This window comes from Blastomyces gilchristii (assembly GCF_000003855.2).
Source record: "Blastomyces gilchristii SLH14081 genomic scaffold supercont1.10, whole genome shotgun sequence".
NCBI lineage: Eukaryota > Fungi > Ascomycota > Eurotiomycetes > Onygenales > Ajellomycetaceae > Blastomyces > Blastomyces gilchristii.
The window spans coordinates 775668-788594 of NW_003101673.1; the positions used below are offsets into that span (position 1 = coordinate 775668).

At 47.7% G+C, this 12927-nt stretch overlaps 3 protein-coding genes across 3 annotated transcripts; 1 reads left to right on the top strand and 2 right to left on the bottom strand.

Moving 5' to 3' along the window:
- Window positions 1-19: 19 nt before the first annotated feature.
- On the bottom strand, window positions 20-5207 carry BDBG_05195 (DNA-directed RNA polymerase III subunit RPC1). The gene is made up of 3 exons (XM_002624380.2): window positions 4881-5207; window positions 4502-4763; window positions 20-4395 (listed from the first exon to the last, which is right to left on the bottom strand). The coding sequence occupies exons 1-3, from the start codon at window positions 4973-4975 to the stop codon at window positions 382-384; spliced, it is 4371 nt and encodes a 1456-aa protein (XP_002624426.1). The 5' UTR covers window positions 4976-5207; the 3' UTR covers window positions 20-381.
- On the bottom strand, window positions 5207-7759 carry BDBG_05196 (translation factor GUF1, mitochondrial). The gene is made up of 2 exons (XM_002624381.2): window positions 6908-7759; window positions 5207-6801 (listed from the first exon to the last, which is right to left on the bottom strand). The coding sequence occupies exons 1-2, from the start codon at window positions 7615-7617 to the stop codon at window positions 5538-5540; spliced, it is 1974 nt and encodes a 657-aa protein (XP_002624427.1). The 5' UTR covers window positions 7618-7759; the 3' UTR covers window positions 5207-5537.
- On the top strand, window positions 5207-10158 carry BDBG_05197 (mitotic spindle assembly checkpoint protein MAD2). Its single transcript, XM_002624382.2, has 9 exons — window positions 5207-8047; window positions 8129-8154; window positions 8211-8236; window positions 8325-8363; window positions 8427-8455; window positions 8514-8659; window positions 8738-8817; window positions 8931-9215; window positions 9328-10158. The coding sequence occupies exons 1-9, from the start codon at window positions 7999-8001 to the stop codon at window positions 9338-9340; spliced, it is 693 nt and encodes a 230-aa protein (XP_002624428.2). The 5' UTR covers window positions 5207-7998; the 3' UTR covers window positions 9341-10158.
- Window positions 10159-12927: the final 2769 nt, after the last annotated feature.

Genomic DNA, 12927 nt, shown 5'->3' on the forward strand with positions numbered 1-12927 from the left:
TTTCTTTTTTTTCTTTTTTTTTTCTTTTTTTGGCTTGAGCCGTGCTCCGACAAATAGAATACCTAGGATTTCGTGCATGATGTCTGGATGTTGATGTTTGTACTGCTAGACACTCGATCGAGCCTTTCAAGAAAGTCATGTGAATAGATAGATATTCAACGGACAACGCTTCCTGATGCTCTCAATTTTCCTAATCCCCTTTATTGTAGTCTATGTCATCCAAGCGTCAATCAATATATACGTACATGCATAACATAAATCAGATCATAAATACATAGCATCAGAGCGCTGAATGTCCCGGGGGAGAGGAGGGGGTGCGTCTATATGAAACACGAACTAATAGAGGGACAATAAAAACGTTTTTAAATTACATTATGCTCCTTATACGCCCTCCCTCCTCTGTTTCTTCGCAGCCCTCGGCCCTGCTCCTCTGTCCGCCGCCCTAGCTGCACGCCCCCCACGTTCACAGATATCCACCCACGCGTCTTCAAAGGCCGTCTTCCTCCGCCCAATCTGACCCTCATAAAAGTTTAGCGCACGTACCACTTCCATCGCCCCTGTGCCTAGCGACACACTTTTTCCCACAATGATACACTCTGAAACACCCTCGATAAGATCCGTCCTCCCCGCCCCACCCGCATCGAATAGATGATCAGCCGTCTTCTCGAAACTAGCCAGCTGTAGCACGGAATCGCGCATCTTGGCGAGGCCAAAGCGTGTAATCCCCAACACCTCCCCCTTGTATGTCATGACGTCGGCGAGTAACTGCATGTGCCGTGGGTCGATGCTCATGTCTTTCATGACCTCGCTAATTTCATCGACGATGGTGGTCCGCGCAGCTTCAATGCCGAGCACAGTGCGGGCTTCCATGATATTATTTGTGCGTGTGTGGTGGCCGTTGATGCCGTCGGTGGTCATGCAGTCGCGCAGGCCGTAGCCTTCAACAAGCAAGGTGTTGGTGGTGTTTGTTTCGTCTGTGCGTATAATGGCTCGGGCACATTGGGGATGGCCAATAACCTGGATGTTGGGGATGAGGCGCTTGAGGTGTTTGAGGCGGATGTATGGGTCGGCACCAGTAGCGGCTTCTTCAGTCTTGGAGAGAGCCGTTCGGGTAGCGTGTTGGTCGACGAAGATGTGGATATGTGAGCCAAAGGAGCGGAACTTCAAATCTGCGGATTTGAATCGCTTGTGTTTCTTTATGGCCACAAGGATATCTTGGAGGTTTAGTTCGAGCTGAAGGTTTTGAATGGTGGAGAAGTCGATTTTGATATTGATGTACGCTTCGTTGCCGGTCCAGTCTTCTTCGATGTAATAAATGATATCGCGGATAAAGGTCTTTTCAACTCGGCCTTTAACAATCTGTGCCGCACGAAGATCATGTTTATTGACCAGCTCACAAGTGATAACTGGTGTACTGATCTCCTTGGAGGCATTGATAATTTCCTTGATACGCGGTACACCCTGAGTGATGCTCATACCCGCAACACCAGCGAAATGGAAAGTTTTCAATGTCATCTGCGTGCCCGGTTCTCCAATTGATTGTGCACCGACAGCACCAACTGCATGGCCAGGCTCAACTTGGGCTCTCTTGTACTTGGTTAAGCAGGCGGTGATGAATGAGGTGAGAGCGTTGGTTGACACCTTGGCGGTATGATCTATACCCCTTCCCCGTCGCTTAGTTCCACCGTCGATGGCCCTCAATCTTTCAGCTTTCGCACGTACATAATCCTCAATGGACTGAAGAAAATCTCTGGCGCTTTCCAGTTGATCGATGCCGTGATCACTTCGGTCGTTGTAATCTAAATTCTTGCCCAACAGGTCAAATCTTGTAAGCTTAGCGCGCGCCGGAGCGAGCAAGTTTTGGCACAAGGTGATTATCTCATCTGGAAGAAGGCCCTTGTCAGAATTGTCAAAAGTGGTCACTTCACAGTGAGTAAATGTACGATCGAAATGGACAGGTCTAGCTCGGCCCTCCATATCGACCGGGTCCAATTTATCATCGCCGTACTGGAACTGTACAATATTTGAAGACGAGTTCCTTACAGTATCATCGTACCGCGACGACAGATCCTCAAGCGATTTCATCAATCGACGGGACATATAGCCAGTTTCTGCAGTCTTAACAGCTGTATCGACAAGACCTTCTCTTCCAGAAATGGCATGAAAAAGAAACTCTGTCGGCGTCAACCCCGAAAAAAAACTATTCCGCACGAAACCTTTCGCAGGAGGTTGGCGGGCATGTTTGGGGAAGTGAGGTAATGTTCGATCCTGAAAGCCATCCTGAACCCGTTGGCCTCCAATAATTTGTTGGCCGACGAGGGCGACCATCTGAGCGACGTTAATATCCGAACCCTTGGACCCGGAAGTGGCCATTATCAAAGGAGAATTCCATCGGCTCAGTTCTGCGATACATATCGCTCCAGCTTGCTGTCGAACTTTACTGAGTATACCGGATATCGTGTTTTCCATTGTCATCTGCTCGTCACATCCAGGAGCCTTCTCGAGTTTCCCGGTTCTAAATAATTGAATAACTTCGTCACACTGTGCGTAGGCGTCTTCTACAATATGGGATTTCTCTTCTAGTAGTTTGTCGCCAGGATATACATCTGTGATACCGATTGAGAAACCCATGTTGGTGAACCATCTGGCGGAAAGCCTTGAGAGCCGGTTCATGCCCTCAGCTGCGACTTCAGGACCGAAATCTCGAAGCATAACATAAAATACTGAATCCTTCTTGCCGGATCCGATGGTAGATTTATCCATGACACCGCACATGACCTCGGAATTGCGAATGCAGAGCCATCCATCGTTGGCGTCCAAGTCACGAGGAGTTCCTTTCGGTGCTTTGAATCCTCGACATGCTGCATCTAGGTTAACTAATACTGGGGATTGTTTGTTGGGCCGCATCAACACGTTGAAGATTTGTTTCCCTGTCCACAACATTTGAGGCTTTATTACCGAGGGAGGAGGAAGGTCAAATCGGGTATCAGATTGTAGCATGTAAAGGCAGATGTGTGTGAAAGCTTTGCGATCGTAGAAAACATCCTTACTGCTCAGCATGTAAGCAGCAGTAATGAAATCCTGAATAGCGGAAATGATAGGTTCGCCGTTTTTTGGCGTTGCCAGGTTATTTTTAACTCCCATCAATTCCATCGCTTCAGCTCGCGCTTCTTCGGTCTGAGGGACATGTAGATTCATTTCATCGCCGTCAAAATCGGCGTTGTAGGGGTTACAGACACACTCGTTAAGGCGGAAGGTTCTGTGCGGTCTAACTTTAGCAAAATGAGAGAGGATACTGAGTTTGTGGAGGGACGGTTGTCGGTTGAACAGAACAATATCTCCATCTTCAATATGTCTCTCGACAATATCCCCTTCTTCCAAGTCATTGGCAACCAGGTTAGGGTTACCAAATTTCAAGTTCATCTTAAAATTCTGGCTCTTCTTGAAAACATAATTTGCTCCTGGCCAAGTCTTTGTGCCGTTTCGAATTCGCTGTCGCAGCTTTTCCTTGTTGTATCTTGTTACCTGCTCAGGATATGTCATGTTCATGGCAATCAGTTGAGGCACAGCAACCTCATCAACTCGAAGATTCGGATCGGGAGAAATGACGGTTCTGGCGGAGAAGTCCACTCGTTTCCCTGAAAGGTTTCCTCGGAATCGCCCTTGTTTTCCCTTGAGTCGTTGGCAGAAGCCCCGAATGGGTTTTCCGAAATCAGCCTTCTGCAACCCCGGCACATCACTATTGATATACACCGCAAGCTGCAGCTGCATATAATCCCAGCATTCGATAATGGTTTGTACCGGTGCGCCTTTGTAGAGTGCGTTTTTGAGATTGATATTACTCTGGATGATATCCCCAAGTTTTGCTGTCAAGTCATCTTCGGTACTGGCAGCTTCCTGCCCAACCGACGGTCGGATACACACTGGTGGAGCGGGAATATACTGCCAAAGAAACACTTCTGGTCGAGCCTCCTCGGGATTCAGACCAAGAAGCTCGCAGTCTTTGTCCGAAACGCTGCGAAACAGCTTCAGCACGCGCAGTGGGTGTAGATCGTCATGTGCCTTTTTGAAATGTTTCTCGATATCCGGATTGCTCTTCTTTGCTTCCTCGAACGACTGATCGAAGACGACTTTGCTAGGCGGGGGAATCTTCTTCACGGACGACGATGCGTTGAAGGCACGGAACTTCTCGTGCGTGATTTTCAGTGCGCTTGTTCCAGCTTTCTTCACTACGCCGTTGACTGCGTTGCATCTGTAGCAGGTGCGCGTCTTTCGACATCGCTCGTTGATCTTTTTCGCAATCTGCATACGCCTGAGGTTATCTATACCAGGCCGTCTTAATTCTCTAAGAAACGCCCGCCGCTCATTTTCGGGAAGGAGGATATGGGAGCATTCCTGTTGTGCGGGGAGAGAAGGAACCTTGTGTCAGTCAAATAAACAGCCTTCACAGATACATATATATATTAAGGAAGTAAGAGAACTCGGAGGAAGAACCACCAACCTTGCAAATCTCCTGAAGAATACTGATAACCCGTTTAAAATAACCCACATGGAAAGCCGGTAGAACCAGCCTTACATGACCGAAATGCCCGCTGCAGACTTGTAATGCTCCGCCGCATGTGTCGCAGGTACCCGACTTACTAGATATTCCCATGCGCCCGTCGAGAGGGCCGTGGGGGGCGACGGCGCGGTCATTTTCGAGATCGAAGAGCTTCCTATCCGAAACCTCAACGACGGCTTGACTGACGATATCTTGGGTCGAGCTGCAATAGCAGGGCGGTGTTGTGGTTAGTCAAACTCTTCCTCACTGGTTCTTACTCCGTGTCGCAACTAAGTTTTCCAATTTTTTCTTTCTTTTCTTTCGCCGGGGGTTCACTCACAGGACGCCGAATTTTATCTCCTTGATGACCTTTGGCACGCGATCCACAACCTGGGCTTTTCCCAGGTCGATTTGTACAGCCTCTGCAGACTGCATGACACCGGTATCACGAAGCAATCATTCTCAGCCTGTGTTTGGCGGTGCGAAGCTATGCCGCAAGTTGAAGCTAATGGTATAAGCTGAAGCTCGGGTAGGAATAGATTTATGGATCAAATAATAGTTGAGTTTGCAGGATGGGAGGGTGGCGCATCTAGATTTCAGTGAGGAGTTTGAGTTGCGTTGGGAGTTGGAGTCAGTCATCGTTGGACTTTCTTGACGTCTTTTTTTTTTTTTTCGGCGATGGCGGGGTTGGCGACGAAAACTTTTTCCTGGCCCGCCCGCGACGACTTTGTGGACAGCGCGACTCACAACGTCTTGAATGGTTTGAGTAGGAATTGAATTTGATAATTATTTTATTTTCCTGTTGAAATCGAGTTGATCTTATCGGGGATATATAAAAGACAAAACAAAAACGGTGTGTCAACGCCCAAATATGCTCTAGCTATATCAGATGCAAAAAATGTACAGCAAAAGATGACCCAAAAAACAGCAGTGGTATAGCTGATATATATTCTACATGGGGCGGGAAAAAAAAAATAAAAATAAAAAACAGATTGAATTATTTCGCCAAAAAGGCCTGGAAAGCCTTATGTTCAATCACCACATTCCCAACAGCCTTGAGTCTCTTCCGCCCTTCTTTCTGTTTCTCCAGCAGCTTCTTTCGTCGTGTAATATCAGAAGCATGCAGCTTCTGCAGCACGTCTTTTCTGAACGGCTTGATCGATTCTCTCGCCACAACATTCCGGCCCACGGCGGCTTGTATCACTATTTCAAACATTTGTCGGTCAACATGCTCCTTGAACTTGCTCACCCACAAACGTCCTAGCCGCTGCACCTGACTCGCATGCACAACGCGCGACACCGCATCGACAGGGACCTTGTTTACGAGAAGTTGGAGTTTGGAGATATTGCTACGTCGCCAACCGGATTCTTCGTAGTCCAAGCTGGCATAGCCCTTTGTGGATCCTTTGAGTTTGCCGAAGAAGTCATCAACTAGCTGGGCCAGGGGCAATTCGTATTTGAGAATCACCTGGGTTGACGTGAAGAACTCAAGGTTCTTCTGCTCGCCTCTGTTGGATTCGCAAAGTTCTATGACTCTTCCTAGGTACTCTTCAGGGAACGTCAGTGTAGCTAGGACGAATGGCTCCTGCAGTTCAGCTACTTTTGCGCGCAGCGTTTCTTCTTCGGGGAAGAGAGCGGGATTTGTGACGATTTCTTCCTTCCCGTCTTTCCATATAACTTTAAATGGCACGGTTGGTGGTGTGATAATAATGCTCGCGCCATGTTCCTGTCGTAGACGATCCTCAAAAACGGAACAATGGAGGGTTCCAAGAAAACCGAGTCGAAACCCAGCGCCTAACGCCTCGGACGACTCCTTTTGCAATGTGACGCTACGGTCATTCAATGTGAGCTGGTTAATGCTGTCTTCAAGGTGAGGGAAGTCGCTGGCATCCACGGGGTATGCTGCGACAAACACCATGGCCTTAGGTTCCTCGAATCCAGGGAGCGGCTGGACCAGTTTCTCTGAGCCAACCTTTGTATACGTGTCGCCTACTTTGGCTTCCTGGCTGCGCTTCATAGCCGGATTGAAGTAAATATAACCAACTTGCCCGGCCCGGAGAACAGACTGGGCGGTTTGTCCCGGATACATAATGCCGACTTCCCCCACAAAGTATTTCAACCCAGTCGCAAATGATACAACCTGATCGCCTGCTCTAACCTCACCGTCAAATATTCGAACGAGGAGAATGACACCTTTGTAGGTCGAGTACCATGAGTCGACAAGAAGCATTCGGAGAGGTTTTGTATGATCTCCAACAGGCCTAAATAATGTGTGCGTGTTAGCACCAGGGAACAGCTTCTTAACTAGGGTTTGGATCCCAAAAAATAAAAAGAAAAAGAAAAAGAAAAAAGAAAAATAGAACGTACGCAGGAACCTGCTCGATGACCGTTGGTAAAAGTTGTTCCACATTTAGCCCGGTTTTTGCAGATACTAGCACAGCGGACTTGGGGTCCAACTCGAATGTGTTTTTCATCTGGTCTAGAGCGCGTTCAGGGTCTGCGGAGGGTAAATCGACTTTATTTATGACCGGCACCAGCTTGAGACCCTCGGCAAAGGCAAGGTAGAAGTTGGCTACCGTCTGCGCTTGGATCCCCTGGCTAGCGTCAACGAGCAGTAAGGCCCCTCCACAACTCGCGTAACTCCGCGACACTTCAGCACGGAAATCGACATGACCAGGGGTATCGACGAGATGCAGCAGGTAGTCTTCGCCCTGGTGATTGTAGAGCATGCTGCATGTCTGTGCCTTGACGGTGATACCACGCTCTCGTTCAACATCCAGCTTGTCCAGAACCTGCTTGTTCGCACCCGCCTCGATTGTGCCAGTAAGTTCGAGGAGACGGTCGGAAAGCGTACTTTTGCCATGGTCAACGTGGGCAACGATGCAGAAATTCCGGAAGCGTTCAATTGGGATTGCTGCGATGCGTTGCTCTAGCTCCGAGACTGGCTTCCTGCCTTGCGCATAGTGGAGGGTCGAGGTATTGAAAAGCCGGCGCGGGAATCTAGTTGACGAAGTAAGGGACTGGGACTGCCGCACTGCTGAGGTCAGCCATTTGACTGACTGCAGACATCCTCGCATCGGGATATCCGCATTGACGTCGGGTATCAGGCGTCACTGGTATTGTTGCTGGGTAATTCATCCAATATCTCACGGTGGGCAGCCTTCTGTGTTCGGTGGAGATTTTAAGTTCTCTTTTTGGAACTCAAAGATTTTCGGCGAGAATTTGCGGCTCTGCTAAGTCCGGCCCAGAAAGGAAGGTGGGCCGAGCGCGGAGTAGTTAACGTGACTTGGCGATTGCCGTAGCGACGCCGAGAGAGTAAACAAGAAAACATCCAGCGATGGCATTTTCTCATCTTCTTGCTCGACACGCCGTCTAGTCGTTATACGAGCAATTGCTAGTTACTGATCTTCATCCTCCATCTTCTCATATTCACTCATTGATACACATACTCTGCCAAAATGTCTACGCAAAAAGAGAAGTCAAAAGTCCATAAGTTGTCACTGAAGGGTCTGTTGCTCGTCTGTTGCTCGTCTTTGAATGAACCGGCACCCCGCACCACATGAGTTCAATCTGATAATTGGAGTTTAGGGTCCTCGAAATTAGTTGCGGAATTTGTAAGCGAGCTTACCAAATACCAGACAGTCTATTGAACAGATGCTGATATTTGTAGTTCGAGTACTCCATACATTCAATCCTGTACGTGCAGACCCGGGCAAGAAGAAGCGGCCAGCGCAAAGAGGGGGGGGGCGGGGGGGTAAAGCAAGCTAACGACCAGACGTCATAGGTTCCAACGCGGGGTATATCCAGCGGATGATTTCACAGCGTGAGGGCACACAGGATAATTCTTGAATGGGCAAGAAGAATTGATGCTGATGGGTTTTCACAGCGTCAAGAAATATGGCCTGAATATGCTTGGTTGGTGGCTGGCTACCTGTTTCTCCGTACCCCCGTTCTCTAATAAGTGTCTACCTAGTGTCCTCCGACGACCAAGTCAAAGCTTATATAAAAAAGATCATGTCGCAGCTCAACAAGTGGATGATTGGAGGCAAGATATCCAAGCTCGTCATTGTGATCACAAGCAAGGATACAGGGGAGCATGTCGAAAGATGGCAGTTCGACGTAGGCTTAAAACACTTTCATCCCACCACAATGAAGATGCCAAGTCGATGCGACTCTGACTCTTTATGGTAATGGCAGGTCCAAATATTCAGCAACAGCAGATCTTCCCGGAGTCGATCCGCGCAAAAGGTGTCACCCGATAACGAGAATGCTCTTATGTACGTGGACTAATAGCCAACTCCTTGCCACTCGGCTACAAAATGTGTACATATAGTTCGCCGTGCTCAAAATCTCTGGCTAACTTGCTCGTAACAACGATGTGAAATTTCAGCCCCACAAATCCGGCCTCCACCGCAACCCCTCCACCCGAGAAATCCGAAAAGGAGATCCAAGAAGAAATTCAAGCGATCTTCCGCCAGATCACCGCTTCTGTCACCTTCCTCCCCGTCCTGGATGGTAACTGTACATTCAACGTGCTCGTGTATGCAGACGCCGATTCCGAGGTACCCATGGAGTGGGGTGATAGTGATGCCAAGGAAATTGAGAATGGGGAGAAGGTGCAGCTGAGAAGTTTCAGTACTAGCAATCATCGCGTGGATACGTTGGTTAGCTACAGGTTCGTATCTACTATGTAGATATTCGGTTTTTTTGCTGATATCTTTTTTATATGGTTACTGTACTTCATTATGCAAGATAACGATCTTCTAACTGGATTTACATATACATAGACTCGCCGATTGAGCAGACGGGTTTACCGAGGGGAATGCAGAGGGACGAATGTGGCGTTTCTTTTTCCTTGGAGATACTATTTAGGTGGGACTAGGCGTTGAACGTGAGATTCAGGGATTTGATTTTGATCTGGCATCTGCGAGTTTCGGAAATGATTTTTTAACTAGGTGGCTGATATCATGATTTATTTTATCTGCGGGCTGTTTCACTCTCTGCATCATGTGCTGTTTATATGCAGGGCATATCTACTCAACCTCTCGTTCTTGAAAATCTTGGTTCTTCTGTTTTGCTTCATTAATCTCACCCCCACAATTCCTGCTAAGTACTGTACAATTCTCCCCACCTCTCCATATTTTATTTTGTCCCGCGACTAGAGGCTACTTTTTTCAATAACCGACGCGACAAAAGCGGGGAGTGCCGAGTGGATGGATAGAAGACTTATTTTTGTATTTCAGCGTTGCTTAGTCCCATTTTTGAGGTCACAGGTATCCAGCCACGTTGACCGCGCATGACTTGATCGGTATACGTATCTTGGTGGTAGGTATGTGGTCTTTCCTAGGATATTGGTATGCATTGTTCTGTGCGTACCGCATACATATTAACTATCTTATTTGTGATATGGGGTTTGTCACGTTTACGGGGTGTGCATGTCGTACTAGAATAAGCTGTGTGCATATACAAGGTCGGAATAGATTGTAGTATAAATTATTGGTGTCATAGTGGTTCATATTCATAACCTAATTTGATAGGTAAGTCGTCTGGAGCGAGTGTAAGACAGCGAGAGAAAAAATAATAATAAACAAAAAGAGAGAGAATTCCCTAAAGTCAACCTCTATGCGGGTTGAATAAATCATGAATAGCTTGAGGTCAAACACACAAAGGGTCAGGGGGGTCCCAATCTCACTCCTATCGCCGTTTCCACACCCGTTCCAATCGCAATCCCTCTAACGCACCTGGCGTTAAATTTCTCAGCCGCGCATGCCAAATGATATAGCCGAAACTGACAAGGAATAAGAGGGACGAATGGAAGAAAAGAAAATCGTTAGAGCTCGTGAATGCATATGTCACCAAATACCTATGCGCCATTCTCTAGCGCCCATTTTCTTAACGCCCCTCGGTAGAAATGTAGGAGCTGCACATATCAGAATATCTTAAGTTTGTGAAAGGAAATAGAAAGATGCCATGGAACGTAGAAAGTGGGGGAGGGATCATGGAAGGGTTGTGGAGAATACAAGGCGCAAGAAAGATAGAAGAAGGAAATTATATCACTATACAAGGATGCCGGCCGGGGCGAAAGTTGGACGCTTCCAAGTAACCATTTTAAGAGGGAAATGGGTGCAATTTGTTTGTAGAGGCCATCAATTGTAGCAAAAACGAGTTGAAATATCGCCTCTATTCGGCCAGCCGTCTTAAGTAAGTCCCTAAATATGTAGTCGCCTCATACCACGAAGTTAATATGAGTACGGCTTCAATCGGGAGCAAGCTCCCTAGCAATCTATTAAGTTGATCAGTACAATAAATGAAATCAGGGGGTGTATTACCCGCTCCCTCCAGTGGAGCCCATTCAACAGTTCATGGCTGTTTGAGAGAGGTGGGTTTCACTTACCGTTTGTTCCTGATGTTATGAAATTGCACTTGCCGGGGCAGAACGCATGGCTATAGCCTGCCTAACAGCTTCTTGCGGCTGGCATTGCCAGCAAGGGTATCGTAAAATACCCCTCTGGTGGCAACGCGCGCACGTATAACTTTGGAAGAACGATTGGTTAAGTGTATGAACTTCTGGAGAGTGTGTAGTTCAGCCTCAGCACTTACCGCGGACCCCCCTTACACTCGGGACAATCAATAACAATGTTTCTGCCAATACAAGAATTGTGGCCTGGGTCAAGGAGATAAGAAGGCGTCTCCATTGGGGTCATGCTCTCCATTTTAACACTTGTGCTTGGAGCTGTATAGCGGAAATGGTTGACGTAGATTAATGAACAGGCACAGAAGCAGCGCCGTACAGAATGTGCAATAGCCGGTTCTGGATGGAGCAATGAAATCCTGAACTAATGGAGACCACGTAATGAGACAAGAAGATCTTTCAAAGGAGGTGCGTAGACGCGCTATGTAAAACCAGTGGCAGGAAATGACAATAAGTAGTCGTGTTCGACTCAGAAGATACTAGTGAAGGGGATCCTGATATAGAACTGCAATCAAGATGACGAGGATAAGGGCGGGAGAACAACTCCATTATATAGTTCGTCCCATTCCTCCATCGCATATTCCACCCAGTGTTGGGAGAGTGTACCCAATAAGGGTGTGTAGATTATTATGACAGAAAGCAATGAGAGATATGCAACAGTACCAATACCTTGGACCTGCCGTGGCACCAGGGAGGATGTGACAGGCAAAGATAATAACATCTTTCCAATTAACGGCTGACCTTGTGTGGGGGTTTGGATTTTCCGGCCTGACGATAGCGGGATATCGAATTAGGAGGATAGGGATTATGATCACGCTTCCGGCATTCGACAATCCGGGACCCCGACTTCGCTCAGAGTTCACCTAGCCTTGATGCGAACTATTGATAGGGATAGGGTAGACATGGTGAAATTTGATGACCCTCTAGTCGGCCAAATTTAAAGAAATAGCACCGGATTGCTTGGGGCTCGCGGCATAGGAGAGCGCCGAAGGAGGGGTTAACAGAAAATAGGCGACTGTGATAAGATTGATAAAAAGGACAACCAAAACAAACGCCTGTCAGCAGAAATGATTTCATCACGCTGGCGCTTTCAACTTGCTCAAACCCAGGGGCATCAGTGGCTGTCACACAAATAGCGCAATAACCACGTGCTTCTCTGAGAAGTCAGCCATGGCTCGAGAAAAAAAAAAGTCTGTGTAAATGGGGCGCAGTATGTTGGAGGGCAGCTATCGTGTGTCATGCAATTGACTCAAAGGAATGGCCAACAGAGGCTGCGGACTCGACAAGAAGGAGATATGTTGCATGCCAACTGCAGAATAGGTTCTTTCTATTGGTGCTTTCAAATGACCCCAATTCAGGTAGTACGGTACCAGTAGAATGGACAGCTAAGAGCTCTCATATGCCGCAGCATATCTGTAATCGGTGGCCCGGCTCTCACCGCCCAGCCCAGGAGAGATATTTTAGGCATAGCATGTCAAATAACGGTCTGTTATCAGATAGACGAATTGACAAATCAAGCACGGAAATAGGCATTGCCGCCAAGGCGGAACCGTGTGGTCGCAGCAGCCCTACAGCATGCGGTTGAAACGTCCAGGGTTTGATGATGTAGGGCAATATGTCAAATTCCCACTGAGTGGAAAGGAGGAAGAGAGGTAAAACGCGGGGCGTATGGTGCATGGGAACAATCTATTCTGACAAGAGCGCTAGAGGATATTATCATGCACGTCTGAAATACTAATCGGAGGAGTAGGCGTTAGATATCGGTAGTATGGCGGATGACACAAACCCTCACGAGCTGAATAATGGAGAATCCGGAACGGACGGAATACTGGGTTCTGTGGGGTGGCCAGCGAGCATCAGGATCTGTCTAGAAAAAGGACGATAGAAAAAAACAAAGCAATCCGTATGGGATCAA

Excerpts from the sequence above, each read along its gene's own strand:
- BDBG_05196 (XM_002624381.2), bottom strand. The coding sequence starts at position 7,617 with ATGCGAGGATGTCTGCAGTCAGTCAAATGGCTGACCTCAGCAGTGCGG. Across the intron at positions 6,802-6,907 it reads GTCATCGAGCAGGTTCCTGC|GCCTGTTGGAGATCATACAA; the intron begins GTACGTTCTATT and ends CACATTATTTAG.
- BDBG_05197 (XM_002624382.2), top strand. The coding sequence starts at position 7,999 with ATGTCTACGCAAAAAGAGAAGTCAAAAGTCCATAAGTTGTCACTGAAG. Across the intron at positions 8,660-8,737 it reads TCGAAAGATGGCAGTTCGAC|GTCCAAATATTCAGCAACAG; the intron begins GTAGGCTTAAAA and ends TGGTAATGGCAG. Across the intron at positions 8,818-8,930 it reads GATAACGAGAATGCTCTTAT|CCCCACAAATCCGGCCTCCA; the intron begins GTACGTGGACTA and ends GTGAAATTTCAG.
- BDBG_05195 (XM_002624380.2), bottom strand. The coding sequence starts at position 4,975 with ATGCAGTCTGCAGAGGCTGTACAAATCGACCTGGGAAAAGCCCAGGTT. Across the intron at positions 4,764-4,880 it reads GAGATAAAATTCGGCGTCCT|CTCGACCCAAGATATCGTCA; the intron begins GTGAGTGAACCC and ends CTGCTATTGCAG. Across the intron at positions 4,396-4,501 it reads TTCTTCAGGAGATTTGCAAG|GAATGCTCCCATATCCTCCT; the intron begins GTTGGTGGTTCT and ends CCCGCACAACAG.